Source organism: Blennius ocellaris (assembly GCF_963422515.1).
Source record: "Blennius ocellaris genome assembly, chromosome: 4".
Taxonomy (NCBI): Eukaryota; Metazoa; Chordata; class Actinopteri; order Blenniiformes; family Blenniidae; genus Blennius; species Blennius ocellaris.
This window is the reverse complement of record NC_137653.1, coordinates 11,915,232-11,937,133: the sequence shown is the minus strand read 5'-3', so window position 1 is coordinate 11,937,133 and position 21,902 is coordinate 11,915,232. Positions and strand designations below refer to the sequence as shown.

Genomic DNA, 21,902 nt, shown 5'->3' with positions numbered 1-21,902 from the left:
CTTCAACAATGCATTTCATTGAATCAAGAGAGAATCTATTTTAGAAGCTATGTAAAAAATATATTGTAAAGCTTTCTTTGAATATTTAACCATGAAACACATCGAAATATGACTCTTGTCCTTCACCCTAAAACCAGGAATTAAATAAGCCGGCTAGTTTTTCTGTCTTCTCCCAGTAATATCGTGTATTCTGAAATGTTTGGGTAATTAATTTTCTTTCAATTCTATATGAAGAGAAAAGTGTCACATTAACCAATACATTAATGTATTTAAACTAATCCCAGTTAAATCCACTACAGAATCACATCACAGGTAAACTGACCTAAAACTAATGCAATCTAATCCAACAGCTCTCTATTAAATCCTCTGCCAGGTTTTGTTGAAATTACCATAGAAAGATGTTGAGGGACTTCTGGTGGCTTCAGCTGTTTTATCCAACTAATATAACAGCAGATTTAATAATGGGTCACTTACCGAGATAACAATACATCATCTAAAAAAAAAACCCCAAAACATCTTCTAAAGCATATGGTACAATAGGACAGTTCTGTTGGAGTGCTGCATTCGTTTTAGTCAGGCATACCCAGTAATGGGGCAACAGAGTGGAATTTGGGACCTCATTTTAAACCTACAACAGTGTATATTCAGAGAAGTTTCACCAAGTGTCACAGATACAAACAGTAACAGAAAAAAGGTCACACAGGACTCTTGAGTGCAATATGAAGCTCAGTATATCCGTACAGTGCCATGAGCAACATGCATCTGTGTGAGAGCAGGACCTGTGCTGGGATTTGGCACAATCGCCGTCTTGCACATCTCAGAGAGGTTATCAGTGTCCTCATGCTTTCAATATGTGCCTCGGAAAACTCAAAAGATGGGACTTACAGGATTGTTCATGTGACTAAATAGCTGCTCCGCTTGCTACATTTCAAACGCAGGGTTCGAGGAAGGGACATGGGGAAGGAGGGAGGGGAAGGAGGAGGGAGGGGGGTCCCAGGAGAGTAAATGTTAGGATGTAAGTTGAGCCAGAGAGAACAGCAGACATTACATGACTGACAGATAAGTGACACAGTCTCAGTACAGCACGTGTTGTAACGGACTAACGGCAGCACAGCATGGACAAATGCAGAGGAACACACACTGAGGGATCGTCTGTGGGTTACGGAAAAGACGAGGAGGGCGGGGTATTTGACCAACTGTCTGCTCCTTGCTGCACCCTGACAAAGCAGTTGACAGCCCAGTGCAGCATGATGGCAGCCTCGAACAGCCGAAGCTTTGCATAACTCAAGTTCGTGTTCTTGATCAGTTCCGACATTAAAGCTACGACAGCATATTACAGCCCCAGTAAGGGAAACAAAAAAACAACAAAAAAAGCAAAGTTATACCATTATTGAGCAATTTGAGCGTAACGTTAAAACATTGCATTTTCAATGTATTCTTAATATACTAATCATTCAACAAAGGACTTTGCCATCAGCGTTTCAGCACGAAGACCCCGTAAAAGGTTGTATGAGTGCTATGTGATATCTGGGAATATAATGTATTTCTAGTAAAAATGTAGACGGGGGGGGATTGTTCCGGATTTGATTGACATTTTTGGAAGCGAATGTGCGTTACACGCCCCATTAGGTTAAGCAAATATCTAAAGCCAGTGGGTCTGTTAGTGCAGAGGAGAAGCTGCAGATGCATTTCTTTAGGAGGCATGATGAATAAACTCCTCCTGGCGCCGGATGAGTCATCAAACATTTAACAGTGTTTTACAGGAAGGAAAAATGAGGGGATGAGATATGTGAAAACACTGAAATTACAGTGTTTGGAATTTGTCAGAGGTGAAGAAATAAATGAGGAGGCCCATTGACAGAGGACAAAAACTACATAAATGTAGTTTTCTTTTGATTATAGATTTCTTACTTTGTTCTTGACCAAGTGACCTGGATAACATTTGGACTTATCTATAAACATTTTGGATTTACTATCCAAGCTTTTAGCGAGTGGAATACAAATTGTGATAATTCCGAATATATTTCAATGGAAATTACACCCCAAAAGATTGTTTTTCAAGCACAATAACAAGTTATTCATCTATTTATTTTGAAGTTTAGTTTGTAACCATTTAACAGTCTCCATTCAGGTGGTCCCAGGACTCACAGCACGTTAATTATTTTCTTCAGAACAGCAATGACTTCTTATCTTCATTTCAGTACAAATAATGAGAGACATCTCTACAGTCGCCACTTCATTGCTTCAATAAGCAATTCACATTTCATTCAATTTAATATTCAAAGAACACTCTCCAAGAGTTGAGTCTGCATCATTCCACATAAGCATAGATAACTGGTTTCCTCATGTTTGAACTTTTACTTATTAAACACAAATTTCCTGAGCAGATGAAGGTTTATGGCTGTGGAATTCTTTGTTTTATACAACGACTGGGTCAGCAGGTTTGAAGGTTGTGTTGTGATCTATAATATTTGCCTTCAAACGGGTGATTGAAAGGTGCTGCAGCTAAAACTAGTAAATGACAGTTCACAAAATCTCATTGAAAGCTGCACATTACATTGTTAATGGGTGATTATGCACTGAGAGACACACACCTACCTTCTGCAACTGCGTCTCCAACTTACTACATTCCTCTTTTTTCTGTTCAATGGCAATCTCTAGTGACTTGAGCTTTGAGTCCTTCTTGAGGCCAGAGGAAGCCAGCGACGAGGCATGCTCTTTCAGATCGATTAGACTCGACTGCAGGTGAAAAGACAGTGAGCGCAGGTTTAACGCAGGCAGACCAGCAGCAGCGGCAGCGGCAGAAGCAGCAGCAGCAGTAGCAGGTATAACTAGGCCAGAGTGCCGGAGGCGACTGCTTAAATGCCACAGAAAGGCCTACTGAAAGAAAATGGTTTATTATGTGCATACAAAGAGGCATGGTGCATGCTCTACAGTAAAGTACAGTAGACAAACACAACGGCACACCACATGTGCAATCCCACTTTCATGCAGACACACCCTTACAAAGAAAATCTCTTCATGGACCGACCTCTTTCTCAGTTAACTCTATCTGCAGGCTGTTGACCTTCTCCTTCAGGTCCTTGTTCTCCTTCTTATAGGAGTCTACTTCTTCCAGGCGCTCTCTGTCTTCCCTCTCTCTTTGGTCCTTTAAACGCTCTATAATCCTTTCCTAATATGCACACAAACAGAGAAAAAAATAATCACATCCACATTGATTGTACGACTTATTTAAAATGTAACCTTCATGTGTAACTCTTAAATGTGCACAATCCATCTATCACTATGTTCTCTTTAAAACACACAGTGCATACATCCATCTTTAAAGCTCATCTGATTTAAGGATAGCTGAGTGGTAGTCGCACGTCTCACGGTCTAACAATATTTACAAATGAATAAAAATATGAATGAACTTGAAAATCAGTTGTGTGATCAAACATTAATGATCGGGAAACAGCCAGACATTTCAATATTTAAATGGTTTCACCAGTTTATATGTATGGAGGAGAGGCTCCGAAACCACAAGGAAGAAATCAGTGAATTTTAAATGGTGATATATCAATAAAAGTCTGGAACATGTTTTTACCGACTCAACACTGACATTGACGTTAAAAAAATGAGGGGCTTCACATTAAACCACATGAATAATGCATTTAATCCGACTTACTGAATAATATATTAATTCACATTTTATTATTATTAATCATACATTTGGAAAGAGTATTTTAAATTATATTATCCATTATTATTTAAAATACTGTATTTCAATAGTGTAGAGAGTACTGAGACGCAAACGCTCTCCACCACTCTTTCAGCAGTAAGTAATGACTGAAATTGTTTTACCAAGTTGTTAAAGTGGGTGTTAACAGTTGAAAGGCCTTTGGAAACAAAGTCTTCATGCCATGGTGAGACAGCTAATCTTCAGTACCGGTATTCTTATGCTTAAGATTTCACACATTAATATTGTAGTTATCTGTAAGGAATACAAAAGCTGAGTATTGTGACAACAGTCTTGGATGAACGAATTGCACGGAGTAATAGATTTAAAATCAGAAAAAGGAGTTATTTCACTTATTTTCTGCCGTATAATTGGGAGAACAGTTTATTAATGCAAGCATGCCTATATGTTGAGTTTAAAGCGATGCTCTCGCTGTGTGCAAACGTAAGAGTTTTACACTGATTTAACTTCTAAAGAATAAACATATGACTATAAAATTGATCTCAGTGTTTTGCACACCTTCTCCATGCTCTCAGTTATTATTATTATCTTTTTTTAAAAGATCTTCCTCCAAACAGGAGGAAGCGTAGGTTCACATCCCAGTCAACACTCACTGCAGCCAACCACGCGCTCCAACACTCTGATCTACCTTCTCGGACAGCGCCTCCTCCAGGGTGGCCAGGGCAGTGTCTGTGTTACTGGAGTCCGTCTGCAGAGACTTCACTCTATCCTTCAGGTTTCCCAGCTGCTTGTCTTTGTCCCGCAGCTGCTCCTGCAGGTTCTCAATCTGACGAGTGGAAGTGTCACAGACAAGACCAGCAGAGGTAAACAGCATGATCTCAAAACCAGAGTGGTGTTTAAACATGACATGACGTCTGAAATTGGTGATTTGATTGGTGAAGTCTTTCATGATTCACACCCTTTTTGGAGCCTGAATGTCACTCTGTGTTTAGGGAAGGAAAAAAAAACACTTTCTGTTTTAAGAAGAGATACACCAAAGTCTGTTTGGGAACAGTGGAACGCTCAGGCTGGGCGATGTGGGAAAACGCACTATCACAATGATTCTTTTTCATATCAGTCGGCATCGCTATATATCACGACATGAAAGAAATAACTATATTTTGTCAATCTTGAATGTTCCCTGTTAACCCTAAGTGAGATTTGAAGATATCAGAAGGTTAATTTTTATCCAAATATTTCCTTTCTGTCAAAATGGCAACGAGCTGCGACTGTGCGCTACTTGGCATGGCTCTATTACAGCCACATGATTGGTCCAGTACGGAGCAACTCTCAGTATCATTAGCTATTCATATTGTCTGTCAAAACATGAACGGATGTAATCTATCTATCGACCATTTTTCACAAGTCTTTCTAGGTAAAGTTATTTTGTGATATATATCTTTATTGTGTTATCGCCCAGCCCTTGGTGGAACACAATATATATCAAGGTCAGTGTTTCTGAGCAAATGGAAACTGACAAATCAACTGCAGCATCGTAGAGTTTATATACAGACAAATAGCATCAAATAGGCACACTGGGAGACAAATAAAGATTTTGAATAGGTAAGAGATGACAAGAAATGTCAGAGAAGAGATTAAGAGGGAGGAGAGGTGTGATCAAAAGAAGACTAGAAAAAAAAAAGCAAACGGGTGAGCAGGTTGTGGTGAGAGCGAGAGAGAGAGTAACACTCGGTGAGTATTTATAGCACACACACACACACTAGAGCCAGTGAGGCAGAAATATCTTCTTGCTTGTCTTTCTATGGACACTTTTCCCCAGAGAGCACGAGACTCTCACACACTTAACGGAGAGAGTAGCCACTCGGCTTTGTATTTTCACAGTGACTGGTTGAGTCCGGGACACAAGTAGAACAACACAAGCCCTAACAGCGTACTGAAAATTCAGATAGCATTTTGAGTAAAGCTGCATTTTCCTCCACACTAGAGTCCAGAATAATGCACAATAGGTATTGTGTTGTGTGTCTTCCACCTTTCCACACTGGCGTTTTCTTCGCCTCTGATTCTCACCTTCTTCTGCAGGACATTAATCTTCCTTTCCTTGACCTCGAGCATGTCCTTCATGTCCCTGATTTCTCCGGCAAGGGTACCCTTCTCCTCCGTCAGGTCCTGCAGCTGCTTGGTTTTCTTGTTCAGGAAGGACTCCTTCTCTTCCAGACGCAGACGCAGAGCATCCACCTGGACAACAACACAGTCCATTAAAAGAGAAGTTGAATCTTTAACTATAAATTAACTTTAATTCTTATGGAGTTCTGAACAAGAAGCTATTGATGGAAAACATAAAGCAGCAACTAATTATTTTAACTTGTTTGATGTTTTCCACATCTAGATGGTGCTGTGGCAGTATATAATAACTGAATCAGAATCGGAATCAGAACCAGCTTTATTGGTCAGGTATGTTTATCATACAAGGAATCTGACTTTGATATACTGTGCAACTTTTTGTCCGTGGTGACCTGAACTACAGTTCACTTAATGCTAAGCCCCCGAAGTAAACAAAGTGCTGATATGATTTGCAGTAATAAGCCTCAACTCCAGGGCAAAATCTACTATTTGCTCGATTTGCTGGAGACTGAAAATGTTGGTAAGGCGGCGTATTGTTGGGGATGATTTACTGCATGTATGCAAACATTGCAGGGTTTTTTTTTTCATTACCTCTGTTTGCAGGATGGCAGCACGTTGCTCCTTGGCAGTGAGAGACTCTTTGAGCACCTCGATATGCTGTTTGCAGTCGGAGTTCTGGTTGTTGAGGGTCTCGAGCTTTGTTTGCAGAGCAAGTAGCTCCGACTCTTTCTTTGACAACTCTTGCTTCAATTGGTCAATCTGCGACAAAAAATAAACAATACAATCTATTAACAAATGCAGTACAGAAGCCATGCAAAGTCTTAACATAAGAAAACATTTTTTAAATTGTAATCACACTACATCTGTTTGACTGCAATTATGGTTGGAAGGTCCATGACCATGTACTTAAAATGCACACGTGTGCCACAATTGTGTGTGTGTGTATGTGTGTGTGTGTATGTGGAACCTTCTTTTTAACTAAATAGTGAGCTTTGTTAGAACAGCTTTTGCACTATTTTCATCAACACGCTTTTCTCTCATTAAAAATGCATTTGGGACTGACTCCCCTGCATGCATCATATATTATACATCATCTCTATTCATGATTGATGAAAAGAGATCCAAAAATAGAATAACAAAATGTGGCTGGTCTGTGCCTGGTCGACTAATACAGAGAGCTGTATGTAAACACGGAGTCAATGCTTTGAAGAGACATATGAGCCCCAGAGAGCAGACACACTGATGTTCGACACAATCACAGATTTTCGAAGGCAAAGCAAAAGGCTCCTCTGTAACACTCTAACTCTGAGACTACGAAACAAGGTATCATATGATTGATCTGAAAACCAAGCAGATGAGACCACTTTAATAAAAACTGAGCTGTCAGTGACTAATTTGAAAAAAGAAAAAAAAAGGAAAAAAAAGGAAAAATATACACAAATTTCACACTTGAAATCACTTTTTTTCTACTTCTACAACATAATTCAGATTGTCGTTCATTAGGTGGCTCCAGGCGAATGATTGGCTTAAGTAATTAGCCGACATATTCAAACACAAAAAAGGTTTGCATGGATTGCTGATTTTCCTTTCACTAGGAAAACTGCAGGTCAACCTCTCAACCACTGTTGCCAACAAAACACTTTGCCATTGGCTTTATTCAAAGCAGTTAACATACAGATCAGCTTCTATTAGTGTCCTGTCTGCACAGAGTATCTCAAGTATCAAGAACGTGTTTGTGATCTTATATAAAGCACCAGTTTCACAACATCAGCTTTTGTGCATGGAGTGTTGGATGCATGTACCTTGGTCTTCATAAACTTTGAGTGGTTCTTGTAGACCTCCATTTGTTTGATCTCTTCTTCTCTGTCTTCTGTGTTCAGTAAACCGTTTGCTTTCAGCATTTGGATCTCATCCTCCAGATCTCGAATGTTGCGCTCCAGAGAGGCAATTTTGGTGTCCTGCACACAAACATGCAGATAATGCAGATCTCAAAATCCAGACTTGCATGTCCACAAGTTGCACGATGAAAAAGACTTCAACTAAAGAGTCCGGGAAGGACATAGAGAAGAAAAGTTCAGACAGAAATAAAGACACAGACAGAAAGGAGAGAAGAAAGATGTAAGGTGAAAAAGCGAGAATAGAGTAGCTCTTTGGTCTGGCCGAGCGCAACTGCAGTATCTGTCGGTGAAATCAGAAGCTTTCTACCCAGCTCGTTGCAGCGGCTCACAGGATTAATCACCATTGGGAAATATTGAGCGCACATCCAGCACGGAGAGATCAGCCAGGACTGGAGACAAACGTGCAGAGGGGAGAGAAAGAAAAGTAACAAGCCGCAGCTTTTGCCGTAGTTGCTTGCAGATCAATGCAGAATCCAGTCTATGTACTGCGACTGTGAGTGCAGCTTTAGCTTCACGGCTTTTTAAATAAATAATACAACGTCTTTAAGATTAGCCATGGTCCATCTCCCTCTTCAGCAGAGCATAGAGCAACCGTGTTCCTTCCTGTCTTTCTCTCTTTTGGTGTCTCTCTTTCTCCCCTCCTGGTGTCTCTGAACTTATGAACTTGTGGCCGTCAACAGGGTCAGTCATAGCCCACTGCAGAGGAACATGGGTAATGTGTCGTAATGAGGAATGAACTACCGAAGAAGGATCTCTGGGGTTAACGTCAATGCAAGAGCACTGCACATGTACATGCACTTCGCCCTGCTGCTGCATCTCACCCCAGTCTCTGTGTTACAAGACGAACATCAATGAACTAACAACGCTGCGATAGACACAAGACACCGTACCTTCAAAGAAGCGTGATTTTATTCCATCCACATGTAATCACTGGTACATCGACCTGGTCAGTAAATCTTGCTCATTATCTCTCTTTCCCTGCCTGTGAATGTCTCTCTCTCTCTCTACCTCCCTGCATACTGGCCTCTCACTGTCATAAACAACCACACCTGTTTCCATGGTAGCAGCAGCAGGCAGACTATATACTGTGCACTGTCTCTGGTGAGTGAGGAGGAGAGGGCGGGAGAGGGATGTAGAAGAGAGTTGGAGGGAGGGAGGGGAGGAGGAAGGGAGGGATGGAGGATTATTCGTGCTTCCATCAGCATCAACACAGCAGAGCGAGAGAGGAGAGGGGGAACGATGCAGGGTCTTCCTGCACAGCACAGGATGAGGAGGAGGAGGAGGAGGAGGAGGCGGGACTTCCCTCGCTCTGTGTGAAAATCAACAGGATCCTGACGCCCAGAAGTCACATGACCACGCTGAGGGAGGCTGGGGCCTGCACAGTGTAGATCCAGCCGAGTAAGAGGGGCTGTGTCAGCTCAGCGATGATGTCATGATTTATTTTGAGGAAGTGATGTCAGGCCTCTGCAGTGAGGCAGTGGTTCAGGAGCTGGATGGTCCTGATATCTCTAGTGCCAAATCCAGCTGCTGTACAACAAGTGTTGATCTGCAGAGACATTTCCACCTACGATATATATGACATAGGCATATCTGGATTTTGAGTTTATGAATACTCCAACTTCAACCGTGGTAACAAGGCAGGTGCATATAAAGCTGAATTTTCTTATCGCTGTAAAGGAATCAGTCATGTTAGTGGGCGAGGTCACTAAAGCTGCAGCAATCCAAGTCCATTTTTATTTTATTCCTGCACAATTTATTATGCATGTTTTTCCCAAGCACTTTACAAACTGAATTGTTAGTTACATTCAAATTGTTTAAATCCAAGATTTCATCTCGAGGCCTGCATGAATCAATAAGCAGCATACACCAAAGACATTTGAGATATTAGTTCATATTTGTTATAATCATTGGAGACAGACATATGCACACTATTTGCTCCAGCAAAAATTGTGCAAAAAAAAAAAAATCCTTAGAAAGAGCTTTTTGAAGGACAAATCTAAACATTTTTCATAAATAAAGCTATCATAGTGAGTGATTTGAATCCGTTCTTCCCTTTATGTTATTCGGTATAGTCACAGCCCTGCAATGACTAGTTATTACCATTGCAGACATTACATTTGATTTTTTCCTTGGTCAAGCTCTGCGTCTGGTCTGCCTTGTTTAGTTACATGTTTTGTTTGTATTGGTGTACCCTTCATGCATTGAAAATACAAACCTCCACATTTAATGGTTTGGCTCAATTACTTTGGTGTCATAATTGTCTGTACGTGTTAATGTGTGAGATCCTGTGTCTTTCTTCTTTCTTTTTTTTTAGCTCGGTGGTGGACTGGAGATTAATTCAGTGTCCCCTGTTTTTCATCCAATGTCAGCTGAGACAGGCCCCAGCCCCCATAATCCTGACTTGGATGAAGTGTTGATAGACGTTGACAGAAGTGCTTGATTTGGTGACAAACATTGAACATTTTAGACAAAATCCACAAAATTACACAATATTGATCCTTCTAAACATATAATCTGATAAAATTATGCTATTCACTGAGAGAATAAATGTGATTCTTATGAAATGTGTGCATTTCAGTCTGGAACGGCACCCAGCCACACAAGCGAACAATGTCAAGCAGCCATGTTGACTTGTGTTCATGTTTACACAACTGTTTTGTGAGGTGATGTGGTGTGTCTGTGTGAGTTGACAATTTACTCAGCTGCTGAGAATCACAATGACAACAATAGATTAGCAGCACTGTGTGTGTGTGTGTGTGTGTGTGTGTGTGTGTGTGTGTGTGTGTGTGTGTGTGTGTGTGTGTGTGTGTGTGTGTGTGTGTGTGTGTGTGTGTTCAGTATTATTGTGACTCGAGTTCTTACTTTCATCTCTATGATGGTCTGCAGGGCCTTGGTTTTGCTTGGATCCTGGTGCAGTTGGTTCCTTCTGTGCAGTTCCTTCAAGACATATAGATTGTACAGATACATAAAATTATTTGTTACACACACAGAGGGACTATATTTATAACTAAGTATCTTTATACAATGAACAGAGAGCTCCATGCATGTAGCCTGTTTGATGCTACTGACATGCTTTTCAGTTTTCACTGATACATTACACAATCAGTACAATTTCGACTGGATATTGATTTTGCAGCACCAAGCACTGCCATCTAGTGACACAAAAACAAAAGAACAGTTTTAGTCAGAAAGATCAACTGTAACCTAATATATGACAGAGGATACCTCTCGCAGATGGATGTTCTCCTTCTCCTTTTGATCCAAAATGACCTCCAGGTGTCCGAGCTGGGCCTCTGCTTCAGCGATTCGCCTGGCTCGCTCCTGCTCTTCTTCCTCAGACGCTCTGCCTGGCCCGGGAGGCAGCCCTTTGCTCTGTAGCATCTCCAGCAGCTTTTTAATTGACTCGTCTCTGGCTCCAAGTGTCTGTTTCTGTGTTTCAATCCTCAGCTCCATCTCCTCCAGTGTCTTTCTCAGCAAGAACAGCTCCTTTGCCTGCCTGTCATGTTCGGCCTGCAAGCGACGGAAGTTCTCCTCTGTCAGCTCGATGGTGGTGAAATGTTCAGAGGCAGATCGGTTTCCGCTCTCCTGCTGCAGCAGGTGGTTGAGGTCTCGCTGTGTCCGCAGCTCATCCTGCAGGGCTTGGATGGTCATCTGGAGGTGCTGATGAACACACACATGAAATATGCGCGTATACACAACAAAGAAATTGAATAGATTTACAATTGATTTTCCTATATCACACTTAACAAGGGTAAACTCCCCTAAGATAAAACCACACACACTCGCACGCTCGCGCACACACACACTTTCTGGTTTAAAATTGGTCCATCATGGGGAACTTACACAGAACTTACCTCAGCCCTTCTTTAGACACAAACAGGGATTATGTTGTTTTACTAAAAGCAAGAGATACTTATAATTGTTGAAAAAAGAAAAGGTCACATTGAGATCTTTTGGAAACACAAGTAGAAGCTAAAGTATCTATACACTGTAATGAAGAAATACCGTTACCCATAAAAAAAAAGTGTGCATGTTTGTGTGTGTCCACAATGAAAAGACATGGAGCCACACACAACTTCACTCAAGATATTTTATCGTCTGCAGGGATGCTGGTACAGGGTTAAAGGGAATATTAATAATTGGGCCAGTTTTCTGCCAAAGAATGAATCAGGTTTGGTGTTAACAGTTTCTCTACGAAGAGGAACAAAGAAAGAAACACAGATCAGTCTTTGTCCAGAAAATGGCCCACTCAGGTTTTAGAGGGGTGGACAGGCAGCCATAGGGGTTATAGGGTTGGTGGTATTACAAGGGATGGAGCACCACACATTTTTAGACTTGTGTGATTAAACTAATCACTTTGTAGTGGGTACAGAAACATACAACGGATCATGGGAAAAGGGGGCAGACTGAATTGCTGAAAATATTTCACGTTCAATTCGAGGTCACAGGATTTGTAGGAAAAGAGAGGTTTTATGGTGCAAAGGGATCGCCAGGTGTCTGAAAATACACGCCACACTGAAGGTGACTCTATGTTGTGCACGCAACACGCAGTGCAAACATAGGGACAAACCTTGGTTCTCCTGGCATCCAGCAGCTGCAGAGCATGGGCAGAATGAACAGAAAAACAAATGTATGGTGAAAACAGAGCGTCAGCGCTTGATGCAACAAAGATGGATGATCAAAACAAACCAGCCAGAGTTAGAAAGAAAAATGACAGCTGCCAATTTATCAGTCTTCAGCCATCAGTCATTACAGCATATTCACAAGGGACCTTTTTCACAACAGTTACCCAGGCTTGTCACAGCAGGAAAATTACAGGTGAATGAATCATTCTGATAAAAGCTGTAATTCAGTGCCCGGCATTGTGCATTTCCAATTCTTCAGCATGACTTCCTAAAAACTGTCATTGTCGAGAAAATTTGTTTCACCTCTGCTTTTTTTCTCCCATAACAAGTCAACTTATCAGCTGTGAAATAAAGTCAGTGTACCAGTGGACAAACTGTGACTTAATCAATGTAACCTTTCTGGAAAGACATGAAAAAAAAGGAAAAAAAAGCATGTGACATGAGTCACATGTTAGTGTGTAGATTGCAAGCAAGAGACTCAAATTCAGAACACACAGACAGGGCGTGAAGTGAATACTGCAAAAACGTAGTGAAAAAAGAGAAATGACATATGATTGAAACAATCAATCACATGAGATGAGGAAGATCACCAGAATATGAAGAACCATGAGGGACTCAGACACTGGGAGGAACACAGAAAAACACTGGATGATAGATGAGTTGTCCTTCCATCAATCTTCTATATCGCTGTGCAGGGTCGCGGGGCGCCGGAGCCAAACCCAGTATACTCTGGGTGAGGGCAGGATCCACCCTGGACAGGTTGCTCGTCCATCAGAGGGCAGATGAGAGTCGCAACTGATAAATCCTAATGAAAAGCTCCACCATTGAAGACGTAATTTGAACATACAGTTATACAAATCATAACAAACAAGTGGCATGGGTTGAGAAAATTATGTTTTAGTGTCACTGACTGAACTGATAGCATATCTGTCACAATCAGCCATTCACTGTTATTGATTAGTGACTCAACACAACATGAAACTGTGACTTTTAGAGCCCAAGAGTAAAAACCACCATGTGTTGTAGTGGTAATTTAGGATTATTTCAGATTCACTGTAAATAGAATGCTTTAATATGAGCAAATACAACAATAAGATGGGTGAAAAGAAAAATGGTTAATCAAAAAAAAAAGACTTGTCAATGACTTCAGCGCATGACTGAATGTGAAGCTCTTCCAACCACCGGGAGGCGCTAGATGTGCTGCCAGCAGATGGGCTTTTTCTTCTGACAGCATAACTGCTACCACAAACAACAGTTTTGGTAGCACTTTCCTTCTGTGTGTCACTGCCATTTGGTCAGGCAACAGAAACCAGCACAAAAATGTCAAATTCTCAATTTTCACACGTCCCTCATCAGCTGATTAACACGCCGTACACACTGTAATGTGCTTCACTAATGTCATGGCTTAGAAATGTAGTTTACCCGAGAGAAGTCCTTTGTGTGCAAAGCTATAACTCTGAAATATGGGACGTCTTATTCATCATTATGACGAATATCTTAATTTTACTCAGACACAATTAAACAGAACGAACCATGATAAACATGAAATTGCTACAGTGGTTGCATCCTGATTTCAACCCAACCCTTTTCTCACAGATGACATCTTCTCACTGTTTTCCTCCTCTTTCCTGCCCATTCTCTCCTCCCTGATCAATAGGCTGCAGTCCTGGAACTAAACTACAGGAGGCAGTCCAATGGCTCCATTTGCATAATTGCACTGTGGGTTGAAATGACTACATGGCCAATTCTCACAATTCCCCTATCGCCCACGGCGGAAAAGAAGCAGCTTCTGTGACTCAGCTGTGACTCAGCGGATATTGGTGAGGTGGTCCCTCCCTGTTTCACCAAAAGCTCCTTTTTTAGTTGCATATCCTGAAAAATCAGATTCCACAGGTTTCAGCGGAGTCAAAGAGTGATGTTGAGCTCCAGTCGCTCCCTCTACTCCTGACACATGCAGCGTCTCGGGGAACCGGCTGTCATAAATCCTGTAGTGCAGAAAGAGGGAATCCTTCAGAGAGCTACAACAAAGTCTTCTGCCGTTCTTACGAGTGTCTTTGCAAAATATTTTGGTACTCCATCTCATAAGTGATAGCATTTCACTGGAGGTGCTGCCATTTTAGACACAGCCGAGGAAAGATCACTGAAATCTCCTTATTATATCTCGTACTTATGAGACAATACCTGAACCAATTTTTATGAGCTGTACAGCAGTGTGTAGTATTCAGATTTTTTTTTTTTTTAATTAACATGGAACATTACTCGTGGAAAAAAAAATAGTTTTTTAATGTAAACTGTGAGAAAATACTTTTTCCACACACTGACGCTCCAATGACATTTACTGTAAGTGTTTTACTAGGTGGCACATGAACAAGCGTGTGTGTGTGTGTGTGTGTGTGTGTGTGTGTGTGTGCGTGTGTGTGTGTCTGAGAAGGTGGGTGTGAGAAGGCGGGTGTTTCTTTCTGACACTCGGACAACGCTACAGCGTTGAGTCGGAGCAACCTACTGCTCACTACATTCCTAATCTTCGTTTTATATGTCGTGATGGTTGACAATACACAATTATACACCCACACTGCGTCAGCGGATGCTGCATTTATTCATCTCACCTCAACTAGTAAAAAGTTGGAGAATGGTGTGAATGCAGAAATGTGAGAGACGGGACGACACACAGAAGTTAACACTCGAGTTAGAACTGAAAAAATGTTCTCTTCACAATACATTTATATGTTGATACATATGCACAATGCCACTGTAATGTTCTGTTTACATTGCCATCTATTTTTGGGGAACAAATAACACAGCAGGTAATAGAAGGGCTCTTTATTGCTGAGAACACCCACCAGTAATATTCAATCTTTATTTAGTTTGACAAAACTAACCACTGAATGAGCTTATGGCATCCTTTAATTTGTCTCACTATAAGAGGGATATTAACACGTCATACATCAGTTCAGAAGCCTTAAAAGCAGGTCTGGTCACACACAAATTCCATTCTAGGTACAATTTACCATAAATATAAGATCAGATGTGAATCCTTTAAAAAACAAAACAAAATCAATGATAATAGAGAATCTCGCCAAATAAGGAATCAACCCAACAGGGCTGGCAACGCTCACACTTCGAGTGAGACACGAGAGCATGTGACGTACATGCCGTGCAGGGCCTTGCCTCTCAATGTTACCTGCTCATCTTCATTCTCATCCGGTCTCAGGGGTCTAAGCCATTCACTCAATAAAAATCTTTTCAAACACTCTGGCTAACTGGATAAAGTCCTTCCATAAATTACAGAAGAGCAGGGTTTTAGCCTTAGAAAGGATAATAGTGATTTCAGCAGAGAAATGTGCGTAGGACCTTTGTTGTGATTTTTGACAACATGAGCCCGCAGTGTTTTTAGTAAAGATATATTTGCTTGTGATTAATTTTGCAGACAGAAAATACAAAATTGTGAGGGAGCAATGGATCTAAAAAGATCAATAATTATGTTCCTCTATAGACCATGAATATCTGTGCAGTGGTTGTTAAGAAAGATCAAAAAGATGTGTAATGCACTACTCTTATGCCATTTTCCTTTTGAGTAGTTTTCATTGGCAAAATGCTAATATTGTTTAATACTTTAAATTGAGAGTGTGGAGTTGAGAGACAAGGAGCAATAAGAGGACAGTCCAATACCTCAAAGTCTCAACTACTGGATTTGAACCTATTACATGTGTTGTCGCCACCATAATACCAATTGTTCGTTTTTGGTTTTTTTTCAATTATTGTTCAATAGTATTATTTGCTGGTAACTCAGTATCATATGGTCCTTTCCATTTATGATAATAATGACGCACGACGAGTGTTTTACTTGACTGGGCGGGCGGTAAAAGTACTGTTTCTATTTCAAAATGTGAATGATTTCACTTTGGCAACCTTAAAACCTTTATTTAAAGAACACAAATGTAAAAACAAATCGGTTGAAATATTTTGTTATACCTTTTTTGAGCAATACTCTGACTTAAGACATTTCATTTACTTGTTAAGATCAGTGTTTTTGCACTCCTGGAAAAGCTCTTATATAGTATAAACTTGTGGGATTCTTGACAGAAATACGCCAGCCAACTGTGTAATCCCAAAAACTCTGTTCTAATCACTCTAATCTCACCCGCACTTCTCTCTGTAAACATTGCCATGCTTTTCTGCATTTTGAGGAGAGAAACTTGTCAATTCAACAAGCAGCAGCCATCTTACATGCTCAGATGAGGGAGTAGGTTGTTTGCCACAAGAAGAAAGTGACTATTTTATATATAATTTCACGGATACTGAAAGTGTCATGACACCTCTATAGCATCAATATGACATGTATGCATCGCAGTATTGACTGTGTATATGTCACACAGTGAAATGAGCTTAATGTCCAATCAACATATTGTATTACGTGTGTTCACTTAAGCAGTGAATCACAAAAGCAAACAAAGTCACAATAGAAATAATTTTCTCACACACAATACAGCCTGGTGGCGACACTATTCAGGTATAGAAGGTGGCACGAATATCAAAGAACAAAACCTCTGATATCATCTAACTGGACAAACAGACAGTACTGCCCACACGCTGTATGTTACACCTATACACACGTCCAAATTATCATGGGGTGCGCTAAATACATTAAACTCCCCCCTGCAGTATGTCCAAACCCAATGGCTCACACAGCTTACATGTTTACCCATGGATGTTATAACTGGCAGTGAAAACCGAAAACACGTGTTTTTTAAAGTGTTGCAACCACACAGACAGAGCTGAGTGATTTAAGGAGCCCAGCCTCCATTTTTGAGGGAACTGTTGATGAAGGCTGACGTGGTGGCTGAGCAGCAGTGGTCTCAGACAGATATGCTACGCTGTAGCACACACGCACGCGCACAAGCACGCACACACACACACACACATTTGCCTCCAGCAGCTCTCGTCCAGCTTCAGCATGACAAAAAAAATCTGTAAAATTCAAGTCAAACAGATGAGCGTTATACTCGCGTGCGCCGGTAGCGCGATAGATTACAACTGTAGCCAATGAAACAGTTGCGGGCTGATCTTTACCACGAGTCATGAGCAATGAAGCTCTTTCTTAGAGGTCTGCAGGCTATAGTTGGTATTGGACCTCCAGTGGAGGCTGAGGTTTTAGAAAGCTGATGAAGGACAAACTCTAATGCCTGAATGGACTGGCAGTTTTCTGGAAATGTTGTAAAAAGAAGTGCAGGTTTCCAAATCTTTAGTTTCACCAGATAAATAATGCATGGTATTTGCTCAAGCTGATCGAGGCCCAAGGCACCTGATGCGATTGTGAGGGGTGCTCGAACACAAATGTAAGGTTTGGCCTCAAATTACTCCATTATTAATGAAGCAATTTGCTTCCCAGTCAGCCTCTCAACAAACCCAGTGGGTGTGACCAACCCATCCCACCATAAGTACACACTTACATAAGGATGCCTTCAAGCACAGAAATCAAGTTAGAAAAGGGTAATTATAGTAACAAGGCACATCTGCCTTTTATTAGCTGACATACTTCATTGATGAACTATACCAGGAGGGGTATAAATATCACTCAGTGCAGAGGCAGGGCCAACGCCGGACATGGCTAAAGATGAAAATAAATAAATAAATCTGTCATTGTATCGACCACAAAGGGATGAAAGCCACTGTATATAGCTTTCATATTCTGATGGACACATTCAGCTCCTACAATGTATGAAGCCAGACTAAAAATGCATACAAGACTTCAAGCTGAGCATTAAATACCACTAAAAGGAGAGAATAACCAAAATGATTAATTGCTTTGACACTGTCACTTTAGTGGTGTTGGTTTATCCTGAAGAGACAGATTTTTCTCCGAGAACACTGCATGTTGTATATTATAAAGGTACATCTGCTCCCCATACGGAACACCGGCAGGTGCACCATTGTTTCGCGAGGCATCCTTTCCTATAACAGCCTGATTTATTGCTGGCTCCAGTTAACTCCAGTTAGATCAGTCAGTCATAAACAACTTGTTTTAGCTAAGTGTATTCTTTTGCATAAATCCAGACAGCTGTGCAGATGAACATGTCTCATGTCACGGGCCCACTAATGGTATCCTGCTATGACCTTGAAAGGCAGAATGACAGTGTCTGCCACTTTGAGTAATGAGCAGCCCACTGGCTGCTTCGCGCCCCCAAACATCACTTAAATAGACAGACTGACAGAAATGTGGACATACTGTTGCACAAATTCCGACCAGCTTGGGAAAATTCTGTCTTCAAATAGCTCGAGGCATCGTTCAAATTGCTGCATCATGCAGCTTACCTCAGGTAGGAAAAAAACTATAGTAGAGCCCATTCTAGCCAGCCAAGAAATGCGCTGACCTATTCCACCATTTACTTAAGGGTGCCATTCACATCTCCTGACGGCCGGCATATCCAACTGAACCAAGGGATTTCTATTCTGTCTCCAAGGTGAGTCAGCTAACGGCTTGGAATCCTGAAACTGAGGTTTGACATGACGCTCATCCACATCAGAGCAATACAGAGAGCCGATTTCAGACTGAAAGCAAGTGTGTTAAGCGATACTATCTGCATTATTTTGAGTGGAAATGCACACATGTGACAAACTGGAAAAGGAGTGATTGGATGAGATGGATGGAGAAAGGCAGAGAGAGATGATCAATGTCAGATTGAATAAGAGAAAGGCAGAAGGGAAAGAAACCGAGACAACGAGAGACTGAGACAGACAGAGAGTGTGTAAGTGTCCTTGACATTCGTCGCTGGGCTTTGTGCCTTCCCTTGTCAGTAAGTGTTTTAACTGGGCCCTCACTGCACCCACGGATTGAGGCAAGCAAAAAAATTAACTTTTGACATCACCTCCTCCTTGAGAAGCATCCACTGAACCTTTCAAAATAAAGCAGAATCAAGCAATGTTGAAGCTGCAATTTGTAACTTCAACTGTTGGAAATGGCTTTAGTCCAGATTGGCGAATGAGTAAAAGCTCAGATTTCCAAAATAACATTAAAAGCTTGATTACAGCGTTTCCCTGGGCAGAAGGGACACTGACTGTGCTTGGAATGTGAGGTGAAGCAACTGTGTGTTACATGATTATGTACAGAAGGAATTCTTTCCAGAAAGGTTTCAACAAGTACTGAGAAACATGACTGGCTGCATTAATTCTTGGACTGAGAATGGCTGTGGTTTATTGCAGAGGAGAGTTTGATGAACGCAGAGAGACACAGATCAGAACAGACAGCACTGGAAGGAATGAAAACAAAACAGACAAGCAGCAACTAAAAGTCATTGCAGTAATGAGTGGATTATGGCGGCTTGGAGCATGGGTCTCACCTGGTTCTCCTCATGAGTGACTCTCATCTGCTCTTTAAGTATTGACGTTCGAGCCGCCTCCTCTTTCCTCATTATCCTCTCCTTCTTCAGTTCTGGACTCCAGAAGCTCTTGATGCTGTTGGTGGAGGATCCCAACTTACTGTCCTTAAGGTCAAGCTCCCGTCGCAGTATATCATTCTCCCTCTGCATCTCCCTGAGCTGGGCCTGCATCTCCAGCAGCTCCCCCCCACTGCCACGCACCGCCTGCCTGAGCAGGGCGGAGGGCACCCCCTGGTGGTGGTGGGGGTGCAGCATGGAGAGGGAGCCCAGGTCACTGTAAGACAGAAGGTCAGCATGAGGCAGCCCCACTGAGGCAATGTTGGGACTGCTGCCCATTGCCGTGACGCGGCCCCCATACATGGCACGGCTGGTGGCGCGGCCCAAAGTCATGGTGCCCTTCGGGTAGGTGGCAGTGGAGCCCACGCCCTCGTGGTCACTCAGGTACATGGGCCCCGAGGTGGCATAGGCAGCGTTGAGAGACTGGATGTTCTCCATGGAGAGCGTCTTGCCCCCCGCACCACCCCCGCTCCCGCCGTGTGCCCTTCGGTGGCCCAGTCTGGGGGACCGTGGCAGGCGCGGGGATCGTACGGGGCTGCTCTCTACATGGCCTACAGCTCTGGCACTGCCGTACATCTCCTGCGATTCAGCGTAGTAGCCAGCAGAGAGTCCTTAAGAGGGGTGTGCTGAAACAAGACTGCTCTGACTCTTTGAACCAAACATGGATGACTTATTTCATGTGTGAAAAGATGGAGCACATGAAGGAGAGATCTGGGGAAAAAGAGAGAAGTATGTGTTAGATGATCAGCTATTAGCGCAGGTCAGATGAAAGATGTTGGAGATGCATGCAATTAATAAAACAACATATTTTGAGTCAGATGAGCTGAGAGGTGCTTCTCATGCTAGGTGCAGTGAACAAATCTTAAAAAAAAAGAGGCAGTTGTGCTTCTTTCAAGGTGTTTAGTATTGAATGAGTCAAAGGCAGCAAGCTGTCCCAATTGATGTGCTTCCAATCTCAAATGGCCCACAAGGATTTCCCAGCATCATCCTCAGCCTCCCGACTGGCCACCACTTATCTACATTAAATCCCATTAACTCTGAAAACGGAGTCAGAAAGACTGCTTTACAACCTGACGGTATATCAGATAGAAAATAAAACTCGGGATCAATGTTGCATCCTATATACAGATTGATGTTGTGGTGTATCAAAACAAATATATTAGTGAAAGAAAATGTTATTTTAAAATTATTTGCAAATACACACATGTTGATATTTAATCACTTAAATATCCTTTTTAAATAGCAAATTGATGATGATTTGTTTTTTTCAACTGTTGATTGTGTGCATTCGGTGATGGTGGGAGTACAGTTATAAATAGACGTTTATGTCAGTGACCCATAGCTGATCGGCTCTTCGTCTGCAGAGGGAAACATTTTCTTCGAAATGGGTGTATTAATTAGTCAGCCTACACATAACCTACATTTGCAGTGGAAACACAACAGGGTGCACTGTTAAAAAAAATAGGAAGAGCTTCCCAGTACATCAATATGAAGCATCATGTTGCACTGAGCAATGCAATCAATACAATATCTGTGACTCAAAGAAGAAAACAACATCAATTGTGGATAAAGCAAATCTTCGTAGAATTGCATTGTTTTATAAACACATGCTTTAATCAAACCAGTTATGTTGTGATACCTCCATGATAATGTGTAAAATTGTGGATTGAACTTCTACGGCTGTTACGATAGCAACGATTTTATTTTCTCAGGAGAAAAGTAGACAAATACTTACCTACAGAATAATAGGACCAGCTAATTTTTATTATAATAACAGATGTGTTGACCTCCGAACCCTAATTAAACCAACTACAACTCTCATTAAAATTCACAGATTGTAAAATAAAACAGATCCTGCTGGATTGCAGAGGGTAAAAAAGGCTATGAAAAACGGAATTTTTAATACTTCAATAATGGCCATGCTCTTTTATTCAATTTGTAGTTATAATATATCACGTCGGATATGTCACAGTCCATAATTTATTAACATTCTCATGACCTGTAGTTATACTGAAGTAGGTAATTTTAAGCCAAATGCAGTCATCTGGTGAACAGCAACTGTTGAAGACAAAGACTCCCACTGAGGCTGTTAATGTCACAGGCTGCCCGCTGATGACTAACATTGGACTGTCTGTGACAAAAAACA

The 21,902-nt window shown here is 41.5% G+C and overlaps 1 protein-coding gene across 1 annotated transcript in view; it reads right to left on the bottom strand.

The window, feature by feature from the left end:
• The window catches only part of erc2 (ELKS/RAB6-interacting/CAST family member 2), a gene marked incomplete at both ends in the record, with an annotated part of 29,664 nt that extends 9,332 nt beyond the window's left edge, over positions 1–20,332 (bottom strand). The window contains 9 exons of the mRNA XM_080495415.1: positions 2,599–2,739; positions 3,032–3,172; positions 4,368–4,505; positions 5,747–5,914; positions 6,392–6,559; positions 7,603–7,758; positions 10,561–10,635; positions 10,924–11,358; positions 19,661–20,332. Coding sequence (XP_080351541.1) covers positions 2,599–2,739; positions 3,032–3,172; positions 4,368–4,505; positions 5,747–5,914; positions 6,392–6,559; positions 7,603–7,758; positions 10,561–10,635; positions 10,924–11,358; positions 19,661–20,332 — 2,094 coding nt within the window. The remainder of the gene's footprint in view (positions 1–2,598; positions 2,740–3,031; positions 3,173–4,367; positions 4,506–5,746; positions 5,915–6,391; positions 6,560–7,602; positions 7,759–10,560; positions 10,636–10,923; positions 11,359–19,660) is intronic.
• Between the last annotated feature and the right edge of the window lie 1,570 nt (positions 20,333–21,902).